Source organism: Cannabis sativa, chromosome 4, assembly GCF_029168945.1.
Source record: "Cannabis sativa cultivar Pink pepper isolate KNU-18-1 chromosome 4, ASM2916894v1, whole genome shotgun sequence".
In the NCBI taxonomy this organism is placed as follows: domain Eukaryota; kingdom Viridiplantae; phylum Streptophyta; class Magnoliopsida; order Rosales; family Cannabaceae; genus Cannabis; species Cannabis sativa.
The window spans coordinates 77,001,927-77,019,308 of NC_083604.1; the positions used below are offsets into that span (position 1 = coordinate 77,001,927).

Here is a 17,382-nt window from a genome sequence, read left to right on the forward strand (position 1 = left end):
AGAAGCTGAAACAATAACTGGCAGCTTTTTATCTTGACCCAAAAAATTATACCTCAAGTGACTAGAAAGCACCTTCAATTCAAGTACTGGAGGCTTTTCAGTAGAAGGCTTTAGCTCTTTTGGAACTGCTCCCAATTCCTCAAAATATCTTCTGTTCAAGGGCCCATAGGAATCAAGCCACTTCACATAACCCATGACCTCTTGTCCTTCTTGCTCCGTCAATTCATCTTCAGTTAGACTTAGTTCAAGAGGATCATCTAGCAGCTTTTTCTCACTCACCATTTCATCAATCAAGTCAATGAAGAAACAGTTATCACTTGCCTTTGGGTACGTCATAGCCTTTAGCACATTAAAGACCACTTCTTCTCCTTGGACTCTCAGCTTTAATTCACCCTTCTGAACATCGATCAAGGCTTGGCCAGTCGCCAAGAATGGTCTCCCAAGAATAATTGGGACATTGCTATCTTCTTCCATATCCAAAACGATGAAATCAGCTGGGAAGATGAACTTGTCAACCTTAACTAACACATCCTCAATGACTCCTCTAGGATGGGCTAGTGATCGGTCCGCCAATTGGAGAGTTACTGTTGTTGGCTTTGCTACACCCAGCTGCAATCTTTTAAACACCGACAGAGGCATCAAGTTAATGCTGGCTCCCAAGTCACAAAGTGCATTTATTCCCTCAATTTTCCTAATAGTACAAGGAATAGTGAAACTCCCTGGATCTCTGAGTTTAGGAGGGAGTTTCTTCTATAGGATGGCGCTGCACTCTTCAGTTAGAGCCACTGTCTCATAATCCTCCATCTTTCTCTTCTTTGACAGGATTTCCTTCATAAACTTCACATAACTTGGCATCTGCTCTAAAGCTTCAGCAAAGGGAATGTTAATGTGAAGTCTTTTGAAAACTTCCAGGAATTTGGTGAACTGCTTGTCTAAGCTTGACTTTCTAAGCCTTTGAGGGTATGGTATTTTTACATGGTGATCACTATTAGTTGGTGGAGACTACTGTGGTTGTGTTTGACTATCAGTAGCCTTCGTTGAAGTGGGTGTTGGGGTTGACATTTGTTGCTCTTCATTCTCCTATTCTCCATTCACTAGTTGTGGCATTTCAGGACCATCATAATTTTTACCGCTTCTCAGGGTAATTGCTTTGCAGTTTTCCTTGGGGTTTACTTCAGTTGTGCTAGGCAAATTCCCTTGAGGACGGGTTGCTACTTGAGTTGCTAGTTGACCCATCTGTGTCTGCAGGTCTTTGATTGAAGATCTAGTTTCAGTCATGAATTGAAGCAATAAATCTGTCTGCAAACTAGAATTTCCACCAGATGTTTGTTGCTGATTAAACTGTTGATTCTGATTTTGGTTCTGATTTCGTTGCTGATAGAACCCACTGTTTCTTCGGTTATTACCCTGGTTGAACCCATAGTTGTTGTTGTTATTCTGTGAATAGTTTCCAATGGCTTTAGCTTCATCCATTGGCAAATCATCCACATCTGCTTGACATTCTGAAAAGTGATGGCTTCCCCCACATAACTCACACACAACTTGGGCTTGTTTAGCTTGCCTGCAATTATCTTTGTCAATGCCTCAACCTGTGCTGTCAACTTTGTGATGGCATCAACCTCTAACATACCAGCTACCTTCTTTGATTGACTCCTTTCAGTTGGCCACTGCTGATTGTTTAGAGCCATCTCCTCCAATAGATCATAAGCCTCATTAGCACTCTTTCTCATAAAGGCTCCACCAGCTGCTGCATCTATTAAGGTTCTAGTGTTTCCTACCAACCCATTGTAGAAGTTGTGGACCAGCATCCACTTCTCTATACCATGATGAGGGCACTTTCTGATCAGATCTTTAAACCTCTCCCAAGCCTCATGGAGAGATTCATTATCTTGTTGGCAGAAGTTATTGATTTCTCCTCTCAACTTTGCAGACTTGGCTGGAGGAAAGAACTTTGACAAGAATTTCGTTGCCAGATCATTCCAGGTGACAATAGAGTTGGGTGGTAAGGAGTTTAGCCAACTCTTGGCTCGTTCTCTAAGAGAGAATGGGAACAGTCTCAGTCGAATAGCATCATCACTAACTCCATTAACTTTAAAAGTTTCACAAAGTTCCATGAAGTTAGAGAGATGCAGGTTAGGATCTTCAGAAGGGAGGCCACCAAACTGAACTGAAGACTGCACCATTTGAAGTATGGCAGGTTTGATCTCAAAGTTATTTGCATCCACTGCCGGTGGCCTGATACACGACTGCACTCCCGTCAGAGTGGGGAGAATGTAATCTCTCAAGCTGCGGCCATTAGCTTGATCTTCTACTGCGCCACCGTTATTACAATTATTGCCTCCATTGTTTGCAGCATTAGCAGCCATGATTTCTGAAGTTTCAGAAATTGCTGAAACTCCCTCTTGCCTCTTGTTCTTTCGGTTTCTCCTACAAGTTTTCTCGATTTCGGGATCAACTGGTAATATCACAGCTTGTCCTTGACGGCGCATACACTTATGATTCCTGAAATAGATGACGAAAATATTGCAAGAAAAAAGTTAGAAAAATCAGCAAGAGAAAATATACCAAAGTAGAAGTTAGTATAATTTTGTGTAATATTAATCTTTAAACAATTCCTCGGCAACGGCGCCAAAAACTTGTTACGAAAATTATGTTTATTACGCAAGTGTACGTATCAAGTAGTATCTCACGCAAGTGAGGTCGAACCACAGGGAATTGGATTAAGTACTACTAAACTATACTTATGATTCTATTTGGTAAAATAATAAGTTTACAATTTGAAAGTAAATAACTCAGAAAATTAAAGAGAAAATAGACGACGATTAATCAAGATGAGAGATTAGGGAGGTGAATCCTGTTGATAAGCTACCTATGTTAATACCTAATTGCTATCCTTATCTCAATGTGAATGACAGATTATAAATTAACCTAACTCTTTTCAGATCTTTTAGGTTCTAAATAATATGTTCTCTAATTAACTTCTTAATTAAATCAACACAAAATCAGCATTAAGCAATAATCTTTTCGTCACTGAGGCTATGTAAATACTTTCGTTTCACATCAAAACCTAGACTATCCAAATTTTAGCATTCTCAATTCTCACTTTTCAGATTTCGAATTGAGATCATTAAACATGTAAAAGGTGATCAAGCTTGCACATGGAATTAAACACAAATCTAGATAGTATTCACACATAAGATGAATGAATGGCAATTATTTATTAACTAGGCATAAACTTAAACAACATTCATCATCCTCCCTTATTGGGAAATTTAGTTCATAATAACTCTAAAAACATCCATGATTAATTCAGAAATAAAAACAAACATAAAGAAGAATTAAAAGGGTAAAAGAAAGAAACTAGAAGGTGGTATCGCTCCAGGTCTTCAAGATAGCTTCCTCTCCACTTGCCTCCACTATTAGGTCTGTTTTTGCTTGCCTCTGACCTTCAATGTCGTATTCCTTATATAGGGATGAGTGGTGTGCCTCCAATTGAGAGAAAAATCAAAATTTGGTCAAATCTGCGATTTCTGTACCTAGTCGCGACTAGCATTTAAGCTGGTCGCGACTACAGGCAAAACTCGAAAAACCGAGTTTCTGCCAATTCTCGAAGTCGCGACCAGGAAAAAGGGTCGCGACCTGGCTCTCTGGAGGTCGCGACTACTGATGCGTCTGGAGCCGAATTTTTCAATTTTTTTCAAGTTTGTCCCAGTTTTTCGCCATTTGACTGAATTCGAACTTTAACACCCCGGGAACCTGAAATAATGAAAATCAAGCGTAAAACTGCTCCAAAAGACACCAATAGACGAGATATTGCTAACTTTAAAGACCCAAAACATAGGTTAATTATAACCTAACACTTAGCAAGCTTGCACTCACTCACGGCCTAACCCAAAAAACAGAGATCCAAAACCAAAATAAACCAAGAAAATCGAACCACTCAAACTCTCGACCAAACCCATGAAAAATACTTACTCAAGAACACAAACATTCAAAACTAAAACTCAATTTCAAAACCAAGAAAAAACACAAAATGAGTTAGGGTATAAGAAATACAAAAAGTGAGAATATTAAAGAAGGAGTCACCAAAGTTTGATCTCGGAGTTAACCCAATGTTACCAGCTACTTCTTCGTCAAGCTACCTCAAAGCTTGATTTTCATTCATCATCAACAATTTACAAACTTTGATTTACAACTTTGATTTCTCTCTTAGTTTCTCTCTTTTGTTTTCTTTACATGAACAACAAAACTGAGCTACAAGGGCTCTCTCTTTCTCTCTTCAAATCTCTTGCGGAGGGATTTTCTCACTACAAGGCTGATCTAAAAACTATAACTTTGAAAAAAGAAGCTTGTGTTATGATCTATCTGAGCTTTGTTCCTTTTATAACATTTTATTTTTGATCTGTGATGTCCCTTTGTGACTTGAAAAGAAGTCCAACCCGCAAATAAGAAGGCTTTTACTACTTCTACCAATTCAGCCTATACATATATAGAAAATATTACCGAGAGTAAATGTAACCTTTACCATCAAGAGTACTTCTATACTCATGTTCTTCCATCGAGACACATAACCTTCCAAAAATTTGGCCCTTTCAAAAGATTTTCTCCTCTAATTGACATGAAGAGAAGAGCTAATGCCATGATGTTTGAGATTGATGCATGGGAGAGAAATGGGTAATCTCTGTTAAGTACTCAAAATCTTCAGAAGGTTGGATTGATTATGTCTTGCCAACGAGTGTATGCGGACACTGACATCGCTAATGAATCTTGGACAATGTCACTCGAGCCATATGATGAGGATGCTTGATGTGCAACTGCCATCTTCTCTCAGACTGTGTCAGAAGAAGTGACCTTAGTTTCAAGTAACACACAGTATTCAGGAAGAATATTTATGTTCTTAAATCAAGAGGATGGAGAAGTTACCTCCACTCAAACTGCTCTAGAGAAGGAAGGGGAATCAACAGGTGGTTGATGCTCCATGATATGCAGTTAGCTTTGCTGTTTCATTTCTCTTTTATCGTACTAACCTCCTATCTTTTTTTCTTTGTAGATAATATGAGCTTCCTGGCTTCTATGACATCTTGTTCTAACTTGAAGAGGAAAGTTTTGGTGCTGAAGGAAACTGAACCTCTAGTCATGGAAGTGGTTCAGGGCATCCCTGTTATTTCTGCTGTTTTGAAGAAGAAGGTCAGGAAGAGGGGTAAAACTGTTGATCCCCCTCTTCTTGGTCAAGACTCTAAAAGGAAAAGGTGTTGCTGAGAGATCTCTGATCGACCTCTCTCCAGATGAAGCTGAGCATGGTGCTCCAAACTCAGATTCACGCTTGATGGAGCAGCTGCATGAGCAGGGCTCCTGACTTCTCACTGATATCTTCAGGATAATTTTTTTGTCTTGTCTCCTTATAACTTAACTTTCTTTTGTTTATCATCACTTAATATTGTTCTCTTGTCTTTAGGATTGTGTTGGTTATGCTTACACCGTGGATAATGAACACAAGAAGGTGGTTGAGCTTGCTAAGAAGCTCGAGACTACAAAAGATCGTGTTGTTGCTGCAGAAGATCATGTGACTACTTTGAAGGGGAAGATCGATTCTCTAGAGAGTGAGCTGACTAGTCTTCGAGAATGGCTAGTGTTGGCAAGGCTCGAGAGAGTAGCCTAAAGAAGAACTTGGCAGCTGCTCAAAAGAAGACTTTGGATCTTGAAGAGTCTTCTCGTCTTGCACTGGATGAACAAACTTCAGTAGCTGCTGATCTTAGAGACCAAGTCAAAGTCTTGAAGGAGATTGTGACTGCTCTTGAGGATCATGCTCTTTTTGATGTCACTTTGTATGATGGCTTATGTTCTTATGCCATCTGTAGAGCTTGGTCTGCCAATAGAGGAGCAAAGTCATTCAGTTGAAAGGGCTTCCCAGACTTAGAGGTGCCCAAGTTTATAAAGCAATGTGATATAAAAATAAATGAAAGTTTGTAAATGGTTATGAAATAAAAATTATTTATGTTCCATTCAAAAAAAATTATATATGTTTGATAAAGGTGCTTAAAATTATAAATATTAGATATTAATAGTTTTTAATGTTGTTAATGTCATTGTAGAAATGGATTAGTTAGGATTTTTTTAATTATTGAATGTAATTAATATATTCGAAGTGTTATTAAGAAAATGTGGAGCAATTAATTAAAAGAAATCATAAATATTGACAGGTGGTTGAAAAAAAATCACTAACAAACAAAACCACAAACAAACAAAATAATTTAACCAAATTTTAAACCAAAACCTACTCTTTTATAGATAGTAATAGATGCTTAAAAGTATTATTGTTACTAAGCACCCAATTTAACGTATAATTAAGTATTTATTTTTATATAATTTAAAAAAAAAAAAATTTAAAAAATATCGCTATATTTCATATAATAAATATAAAAAAAATGTATAAGTTTTTTTTTTAACAAATTCATTAATTAACTACTCAAGTAATTGACAAATTTGAATTCTCTCTTAATCAAATATCGTACGAGGTCTTAGTCAAGAAGTTGATTGTAAATTGTAATAATTTTTGTCAATGAGAGGGTCAATTAAGCTTAGGACAATATTAATTAAAATGAAAATTAATTAGAAACTTGGTCATTTTGTTAAAAATGTAGTGGTCCACTGGAATGGATAGTAGCTGTGAGTTGAGATTTGAGAATAGTAGGCCATGTAGTTGATCCAAAACCAAACTACCTTGTATATATTTAGGACTTTGATTATTAAACTAGGTTTAGTCAAATTATAAGATCCAGCTGAGATTTCGTGCAAGAAATTTACAAATTTTATTACTTATTTAAATATATATATATATATATATTTGTATATTATTATTAGGTTTGGTTCAAGATAATGATTTTTTTTGGATTGTAGGGTCGAAAAAGATGTCACCTATTATATATCTAAGGACCAATTATAGTATGAGTGTCATTTTTGCTTTCTAGATTATCTAAGTATCTTTTGTTTTTGCTAATATTTGAAAAAAGTAATTTTAAGTTAATTTTTTAAATGATTATGTGCATTTTTATGATATTAAAATGATCTAAATAATATAGTTAAGTACCTATTTAAATAAAATAAGCACACATACTAAAGGCATTGTTTGGGAACCATTTTGTTTTTTGTTTTATTAAATTTTACTTAATAAAATCTTGTAGTTTTTTCATAATTTTTGATTAATTAATTAAAAAATTAATTTTTTAATGGTTATCGAACAATATCTAAATGTTTGAATCTTAGCATTATTGTTTATTATTAAAAAAAAATAAAAATTGATAGACTTTTAAAATGATATAGAGTGGAGCGTAATAATTCATGAAAATATTTGGTAAAAGGAGTAAATTCAATGATAGATATTAATAACTGTAATAATTTATAATTTGTTAAGAAAATGTACTGTTATTTATAATTAAAAGTATTATGATTTTGTTTAATAAATTCTCGGTAATATTTTTATTATAATGCACTAATATACCTAATTTAAAATGAGAACTAAAAATAATAATTAAGAAGTGTTACAATATTTACAAAAAAAAATTGAAGTTCTTGTGTATGTGGTTATAAACATAATTTTTAAGTAGTACTTATTCTCTCCAGACCATAATGTAAATAAAATAATAAAATTCATTTATGTAAACCAAAAGATAAAGATAATAAAATTGATCTCTAATTGGTACATCTATGAGTAATTTTATTAGGCAATAATATTATTTATATATGAACTCCACGAGATATTTATTATGTAACTAATAATTCTTCTGATATAATAATTATTAAATTAAAATACTTCAAAATTGATAAATATGAAATTATACCAATACACTCTTTGAAAAAAAAAAATTATACCAATAATAATTATCATTTTATAATGGTGTGAACTGTGAACACCACTACCTTTTATCAATTCTGTAAATTTAAAGTACCTAAATTTTTTACCATTAATTGATGTATACCATTACTTATTACCATTTATTTATTGTAATAAGGTATGTAATTTTCATAAGAAATAATATGTGCCAGTTACAATTATCATTTTGCCACTCAATACCTATGAATTCTCTAAATTTAAGGTACCTAAATTGGTTGTCAATATTATTAACCTAAACCCATTTATATTAAGGTACATAATTCATAGGAAATTCATTAGCATTAGCAAGATATTGTATATAGTATATACTACACCATGTTCTTTATATAGGTACGTTGGGTTCATTTTGACTGTAACTTTTTTTTTTCTCATAGTTAAATTCCAGTTGTATATCAAACTTTTTGTGTGTTTTTTTTTTCAAAAAAAAAAATTAGTAATAAAAAGTAATTCAAAATGTTCATTACACAAGTAAATTAATACGTACGCATGTAAATGCAGCTTTTTTTTAGAATTTTGTTTACAGTATTATAAATATTTTGAAATTTTTGAGACACTTCATTAATTTTTTATGAGAAAAGAACCATGTACATTTTAGAAGAATTTTAAATGGTTTACCGTGTCTAAATTAAATTACAAATAATTTATTTCATGCCATTTTATTTATTTTTGTGGAAGGCTTGTGATGACTACAATAAATAGTTCTTTCTAAAAAAATGAAAATAAAATTATTTAGGTGCTTTAATAAAGAAACGTATATATCCAATAATCAGTATAAATTATTTTAGTATTCCTTACCAAAGAATCCTATACAAATATTCAAGATGAAAACATTTCAAAAAATGCCTTGTATATTTATTTTATTACTTTATTTTTTTTTAGAAATTACTTTACATATTATTTTTTTAATTTTTAAATTTATAGTTTAAATTGTTTCTGTGTATTTTGGCTGTAATTTAAGTTGTTGTGTAAATTTTAATTGTGATTTAAATTATTCCATTAATTATTATGTAAGTTGTTACGTGAATTTTTATAAAAATATAAAAAAAATAATAATTTAAAGTGTAAAAATAAAAAATAAAAAAAAAAACCATTTTTTTCTAATATTTTCCCTTAAAAAAAATTACTCTTAATTATTCTCTCCCTAAAATAATAGAAATTCAGCGTGAGAGAGGGAGGAAAAGTCTTACAAGAAATCGGTGACCATCTTCAACCAGAATTCTTAATTAATTTGTCTAAATTAAATGTAAATCCAATTCTAAATTTCTCTTTTCCCATATGATCACTATCAACTCATCAATTATATTATATATCTTCTCTATTAATAAATTCAACACAGCTTATTTAGCTTAACAACTATTGTAACTAATTTTTTCTTTTTCAATATAATAATAATAATAATAATAATAATAATAGTAATACCAGATATGGATTGTGATGTGACCACCATTACAATTTATTATAATATCAACTTACAACAACCAACCGATCATTCCCACACTTTAAAACCCTTCAAATTTCACTCTTCATAAACTTACTAAGAGAGAGAAAGTTGAAGAGAGAGAAGAAGAAGAGCTATTATAACAATGGTGAACTTAGTAGCTGCACAAAAACCATTACTCCATGGGCTCATGAAGCTAGCCGGAGTGGCCCCACACGCGGTGGAGATAGAGCCCGGAACAGTAATGAACTTCTGGGTCCCAACCGAGACATTTCCCAAGCCCAAGCCCAAAAAAGGAGAAAAGCCCAAGCCCAATAGCAAACCCAATAAGCCCGTAGTAGTTTTAGTACACGGTTTCGCGGCCGAGGGAATCGTGACGTGGCAGTTTCAGGTTGGTGCTTTGACTAAGAAGTATTCTGTGTACGTACCCGATCTTCTCTTCTTTGGTGGGTCCGTGTCCGATAAGAGTGACCGGTCTCCGAATTTCCAGGCGGAGTGTTTGGCAACGGGGTTAAGGAAGCTTGGGGTGGATAAATGTGTTCTGGTTGGGTTTAGTTATGGAGGGATGGTGTGTTTTAAATTGGCTGAGCTTTATCCTGAGTTGGTTGAGGCTATGGTTATTTCTGGGTCTATATTGGCTATGACTTGTTCAGTGAGCCAAACGACAATGGAAAGGCTTGGGTTTACATCGTCGTCTGAGCTTTTGTTGCCCACTTCTGTTAAGGGTCTTAAATCTCTTTTGTCTGTTGCTGCTTATAAAAAGCTTTGGTTTCCTGATCGTCTTCATAAGGATTATCTTGAGGTTAGTTACTACTAATTAAATTTACTATTATTACTCATCCTTTTTTGAAAGACATTTTATAAAATTTTAACAAGTCAAAAATATGTTCAATTCAATGTGAGATAAGCAGTTCAAATTTATTATTTTTAATATTATAAATTTATTTACAAAATATGTCTTAAATATAAATGTGTTGGAAAAAAATTTATATTATAGTGTAAAATCACCCAATATGCTCTGTCAGAAATATTTTCATAGTGATTCCATTATCGGAAAACATTTATGGTATGTTTCCTTTTGTTAGTTTCATTTTTTTCTTAAAAAAAAATCTGAATTATTTTTTACACAAAATAAATTGTTCAAATTAACAAGTATATATATAAAGTATAAAACAATTTGTTTGATACTTAGCTTTGGATAAAATAAATTATGTAGAACTATAGGTATTAAAATTTTATAAAATGTGATAAATAATTAAATACAATTTAAAGTATCGAATATATATTTTTTGTTAATTAGTGCTATTTAAACGTGCATGAATTTTTGTAGAGATCGATATTTAATTTAAGAAAATAGCTATGAAAAGTATTAGGTTTTTGAATCATATTTTAAAAGGGTTGTGTAATGATCAAATTAATTAGTGTCCATATTCAAAAAGACTATGAGAAACCATTATGAATAAATAGACATACTAACTATTACATACTGTAGTGATAAAAAGGCTACAAAAATAAGTAAAACAAATAATCTATGATATAGAGAAAAATATTGTGATAGTGACATATATATACTGTTTTTTTTTTTTTAATAAAGACATATATATACTGTAGTGATAATATTATAGATACAATATTAATTAGGCTAATTAGGATTTTTGCCCCTTAAACTTTGACATGTACCAAATCATGTCCTTTGAACTTTTAAGGTCATTGAAAATGCCCATGAACTATTGAGATTGTTGGATTTAAGGACTTTTTTCTAATTTTAGTAAAAAAGTCTAACATGGATGAAAGTTTGGGGGCATAATTTAGTGCATGTCAAAGTTCGAAGGACATGATTTGGTAGATATCAAAGTCTGGGGAACATGGTTTAGTACATAAACAATTATTGAAATAGTAAAATTGAATAAAATTAGACAAAAGTCCTTAAATCCAACAATCTCAATAGTTCAGGGGCATTTTCAATGACCTTAAAGGTTCAAGGGGCATAATTTGGTACATGTCAAAGTTCAGGGGACAAAAATCCTAATTAGTCTATTAATTATATAGTTCAAGAGAGAGAAGTAGTGATGGTGTTGAGTTATGCACTATTTATGTTTCGTAATTGGTAATTAATTGGTTATAACTTATTGTATATACTTTACTACAACGCATACATACACACTTCAAATCAAAACTATATATATTTCCTTTTAAGAAATAAAAATTTTATTCTTAAAAAATAAAAATGCGTTCTATAATTATTTTTGTATATAAAATTTAAAAAATAAAAAACAAAAATGTTGTGTAAATTCTAAATTTTATTTTTTGTTATTAATTTAAGTCGAGTCTAAAGTATGGGGTCCTGGTCTAGGGTCGGGGTTCGCGTTTGGGTCCAAGATTAGGGACATGGTTTGAATTTGGGGCCGGGGACGGGAGCTGGGATAGGGTCTGGTCCAATGTTTTTGGGGTCAAGGCTCGAATCTAGGACCAGGTCGATAAGACCTGATATGGGTTCGGGTTTGAGGCTATGGTTGGGGTCCGGGGCTAGGGCTAGGGTCCGGATTTGAGGTCAAGGTCCGAGGCTGAGGCTAGTTCGGAGTCCTAGTTTGAGTCCAATCCAAGGTCCGAGAGACTGGGTCTCAAGTTCGATACCTAGTCCAGGTTCAAGTTTGGACCTTGGGACCGGAGTCTAAGGTCAGGTACGGTCTAAATTTAAAATATTAATAAAAGAAAATATAATATATTATAATTGAAAAAAAAATGTTTAAATTTTTTGTTTAAAAGATACTTTTTTTTGTTTTTAAAATTTTAATTCTTATTTTTAAGTTAAAAAGTGAAATTAACAATATATTTACTTTTTCAATTAATAAAAAAATAAAAAAATGTTACAAAACAAGTATATCATAAACAAAAATTGTATGATATATATTTAAAAAATAAATAAAAAAGAACTTTGAAAATTTAAATTAAAGGAATAATTACTGTTTATTTTTTTATTCTTTTTTTATAGATTTTTAACAAATAAAATAATGATAATATTAAGAGATTAATAAATAAGAATACAATAGGAGAGAGTGATGAGTTGATGAAATGTGGCATGTAAAATGACATCATATTCAACCAACTTCACTTAAACTAGCATATATTTTACATAAGAGCATTGTTATTGGGTACCAGTGGTGCCTAGCACCTTCTAGATGTGTCGCCTTGCAATTGGTTAGCGATACTTCATAAAAATTATTATATTAAACTATATGGGACCCGATACTTAATTGCACCAATAACGATATTGACACGTAGGAGGGTGCTAGGCACCAGTAGTACCCTTTAGCATTTCTCTTTGCATAAATGAGTGGCAACAATTGCTACTTTTAGAAAAGTGTGCCAAAAAAAATACACTATAACAATTAATAAGTCAAAATGCACTATTGCTATTTACACAACTTATTTAACCTTTTTTTTTTCAATTTCATTCCAAAAATATATATTGGAGTAATTTTTCTGTTTTCATCATTTTTTTCTACAACGATTTGTGTATATATATAGGTTATGTTCACCAATAGAAAGGAGAGATGTGAACTTCTTGAAGCTCTAGAAGTCAACAGCAAAGACCCTACCATCCCCAATTTTCCACAGGTACCTATATATGAATACATATGTTCTATTAGTCAAAATTTCTCTCCCAAAATTTTGCCCATTAATTGTGATTGCCTTCTATGGCTGTATGTGCAGAGAATTCATCTTTTGTGGGGAGAAAATGATGAGATTTTCAAGCAAGAACTTGCCCAAAACATGAAACAGTATGTCAAACAACACACATATATAGTATATATAAACACAATAAATACTATCTGTAGCATTTCTGTTCCAATTAAGTGCTAATATAGTGTTATATTTTGGGTATGTTTTGAAGTGTGATATTAATTGGTTGTGTATATATTTATACAGGCAACTTGGAGAAAGGTCAACATTTGAAGGAATAAAGAAATCAGGGCACTTGGTTCACTTGGAAAGACCATGTGTGTACAATAAATGTATCAAAAAATTTCTTATTTCTGTCTACAATAAGGATAAGGAGACCTGATCTGATCATCTATCATAAATATCTATTTATTACATGGACATGTATGTAATCATTTTCTACTTTAATTAAATGTCGGATTTAAATAACTTTTCAATATGAAGAAGATTTTATTAATACTAAGTATTTGTAACATTCATTACAGTTGCATTACTTATTTATTAATTTAAATAATAATAAAATTAAATTTAATGTAAAATAATTATATTTTTTAAATATATAAAATTTAATTTAATTTTAAATTCATTTCTTTATATATTAAAAGTGCCTATCTAACGATGTTGCTCCTCAATTCGCCCAATATACGTGGACCAGTCAGGAAGGGACACGTGGATCAAATTACTTGAGAAGAACTGCTAAGTCTTTGTATGACACCAGGAAGCATTATTCGCATGGGTCCCGGAAGATGTACCCGGAGTACAAGGTACTCCCGGAAGCGAGCATAGCTTGAAGGCACTCCGGGATGTGTCAGGTCTCTCCCGAGAAATCAAGTCGCATTTAATGCTGCATGGGAGGAAGCGTGTTGGGACTGTAACACGCAATAAAGTCCGACTCAAGACAACCCCCAAACAAGAATAGCCGCCACAAGAATGATCATTTAAGTCTAGCGACGGCTACTCTGCGAAGCGTCACGTCAATCATAAGACAAAAAGGACATTCTCCATAAAAACCCTACAGCACCTAGGGATTTGACCATGCATCACCCATGGTATATTCATCGGAAATGCCCAACTTTATGGATACTTACAGACACATATGTAAGAACAATTCTAGGGATTACCCCACCAAAACACTATAAATACCCCCTCAAAGCTCATTTAATGGGGTCGAAGAATCTTGGCTGCTTAAGAGCAAGAAGAGAAAAAACTCACCAAGAACATTCTTTGTATTAAAGAGAGAAACATTCTCCCAAGTGTTGAATCTGTATCAAAGATATCCATAAATAACAGTGGCTCGTGGACTAAGGCTCATTAACGCCCCAACCACGTAAAAAGTCTTCATCTCGCTTTCTTACAGCTCATTATTATAATCCTATTTTATTAGTTGCCGAAAACCTCGGTCAACATTTTGGTGCTTTCATTGAGAGCTGAGGAAAGCTGCTTCACAACAAGCATTTAACTTCACAACAATGGTGGAGACAAGAGCTACACGACACCCTCGCCCTCTAGAAGATGCTCAAGATCCCAATGAAGAGGATGTAGCCTCAAGGGCAGCAGAGGAGTCCGAAGAAGAAGTTCCAGATGAAAACCACGAGGAACACCTCGACGAGTACGCTTACGATGATGGAAGCTACCAAGAGCTGGAGCTCCTCAGACAAAAAGCTATCGATCACGAAGCTGAGATCGAAGCTCAGAAAGTGCAAAATCAAAAGATGCATGAGGTGATGCTAGCCATGCAGAAAGCCATGGAGGCAGCTGGCATTCACGTGCATCCCAAGGCAATGGCCGCTGGACTCGACGGAGAGCCAGCTACGTCTTCGCCTAATTCCCAGCAGCAAAGGCCTAGGGAACCTAGCCCTATAAGGCACCCTGCTGAGGAAAACCAAGCAAAAAACCCTACTTCTGCCCCTGGTCGAAAGAAAAAGGCGCAGGATCCGCGTAAGGTCCGCTCAGATTTCCCTAAGGGGAAAGGTCCGCAGAGGGGCAAGCCCCAAAGAGGGAGTCTTGGCCCTCAGGATCGAGGGGACCGGAAAAGCGTTTCCGTGCACCAGGAACCGGGGGGTAGAGGAAGAGGAGGACAGAGATGTCCACCCATTGATCTGAGAAATCAAATCAATGGGAATCAAGGTGACCTCCGGGATCACCTTGATCAAAAAAGATACAGACCCGAAGTCTCCTCGGGTACTGTAAACGAAGGGATTATGGCAGAGCTTGCCCTCCTTCGAAAAGATATTGCCCGAGTCTCCCGGAGGCAGAAGGGAGATGACTCCGACTCGGACAGTGAGGACCGGGAGCCCTGTGCCAAGCATATCCTGGAGGCGGAGCTCCCTAAAAACTTCAAAATGCCCGAAATGGCGGCATATACTGGGAACTCCGACCCCAGTGATCATTTGTCACGATTCAACCGAGTCATGACAGTCATGCGGGTCAGCAATGACACCAAATGCCTATGCTTCCCCCTCACTCTGAGCGGTTCGGCGGAGGAATGGTTCAAGAAACTAGAACCAGGATCGGTGGGGTGTTGGAACAAACTCCAAACCAACTTCCGGAGACAATTTTTCGCCGCCAGGAAGGTCAATATGGAGGTTAGTGCCTTGACCAACATCAAGCAACTACCCACCGAGACCTTGAAGAATTACATCAAGAGGTTCCGAGAGGAAGCCTCGAAGACCAAGAAGGTCGACGACGGACAACAGCTTGCGCTTCTCCAAGCAGGAATCCGCACTGGGACTCCCTTCTGGAACGAACTACAGCAAGAAGGCGCTGCTAGCCTTCAGGACTTCCAGAAGCGAGTCCAAAAATATATTAACCTCGAAGAAGCCCAGATCGTGGCTTACGGAGGCTATTATCCCACCGGGATAGCAGGATACATGCCAGGAGTATCGCCCTCGGGTACTGTCCCGACCGCGACCCCTCCGATTAGTGGCATACAGTTTTCCGCTACTCCCGGATACAGCCAGGGCCAAGCTCTGCCCCCGGCATCTTCCCATTACGGCAATCCGTCCGGGGTGAATGGACGGGCTCCTTCACAGGCTGCCCCAACCGCTAGCTTAACAGGCCCTACCCAAGGGTCTAGAAGCAAGAGGTCTTCCAAGGGCAGCACCCGAACGGGAGAGAAGCGCCAAAAGAAGGGGTACACACCCCAATACACCCAGTACACAGAGCTCACGGACTCTCAGGAACGTGTCTATTTTGCCACAAGGCAGAATACGCATTACCGGAGACCCCAGCCATTGTACAGGGACAGCTCCCGGAGAGATCCGAGCAAAAGGTACGAATATCACAACGACATTGGCCACAGCACCAACGAGTGTAAAAATCTCAAAGATGAGATTGAGAATCTGATCCGGTTGGGCCACCTCTACGAGTGGATCAAGAATAGGTTACCCCACCTTAACCCGGGGCAGGTGGCAGGGGGCATGCCTTCGGGAACACCAGGGGGTACAGCAGGAGCATTGCCTCCAGCTGCTCCCGCAGGTGACGCCCAGCATATACCCGGACTACCGCCCCGGCCTAATGGACGGGTAGCCATGATCTCCGGAGGTCCCCATATCGGAGGAAACACTCAAAAGGAGCGAAAGAGATATGCCGAGGCCGCAAGGCACAGTGAGGTGTGGGAGGTCACTCAACTCCCAGCTCAAAGGCCTCGGCTAATGGACCAGCCCATAACGTTCACGGAAGAAGACGCCAAGACGGTGCGCTTTCCTCATCACGACCCGTTGGTCATAGAGACCCCCATTGCAAACAAAGTAGTGGCCAGGGTCCTGATTGATAATGGAAGTTCCGTGAACTTGCTCTTCAAAGAGGCCTTCACTGCGATAGGGTTGACCGACCGGGACCTCTCTCCTAGCGGATCGCAGCTCACAGGGTTTAACGGGACAACTCTAATCCCGATGGGAAAAGTTAGGCTCCCAGTTACCCTGTGCCCGGACACTCCCCAGAGCACGTTTAAGTATTGCACCTTCGTGGTGGTAGACTGTCCAACAGCCTACAACGCAATCTTAGGCCGACCGGCCCTCGTCGACTTTGGTGCAATAACTTCTATCCGACACCTATGCCTAAAATTTCCTACCCAGGAAGCCGAGCTCGGAACGGTGAGGGGAAATCAAGGAGAGGCTGTGCAATGTTACAACGTTGCCACCCACTTGCCGAGTGCTCATGGTCCGGGGCCCCCGGCGCAGAAGGCTGAAGAAGACGAGTTGGATCCTCGTATAGGATCCGAAAGGGTCGTAGAACCAATGGAGGACGTCGAAGAGGTACCAGTGTGCGACGACGACTCCACCAAAGTACTCCGGATAGGGAGAGGCCTAGATCCGGAGGAAAAGGATAA

The 17,382-nt window shown here is 36.3% G+C and overlaps 1 protein-coding gene and 1 non-coding gene across 2 annotated transcripts; both read left to right on the top strand.

Moving 5' to 3' along the window:
* Window positions 1-1,818: 1,818 nt before the first annotated feature.
* LOC115711879 (small nucleolar RNA R71) lies at window positions 1,819-1,925 on the top strand. Its single transcript, XR_004010747.2, has one exon. It is a non-coding gene; the product is annotated as a small nucleolar RNA R71 (small nucleolar RNA).
* Window positions 1,926-9,379: 7,454 nt separating this feature from the next.
* On the top strand, window positions 9,380-13,534 carry LOC115714442 (uncharacterized). Its single transcript, XM_030643156.2, has 4 exons — window positions 9,380-10,131; window positions 12,858-12,947; window positions 13,044-13,111; window positions 13,260-13,534. Exons 1-4 carry the CDS (start codon window positions 9,475-9,477, stop codon window positions 13,393-13,395), a joined length of 951 nt encoding a protein of 316 aa, XP_030499016.2. The 5' UTR covers window positions 9,380-9,474; the 3' UTR covers window positions 13,396-13,534.
* The last annotated feature ends 3,848 nt before the right edge of the window (window positions 13,535-17,382 follow it).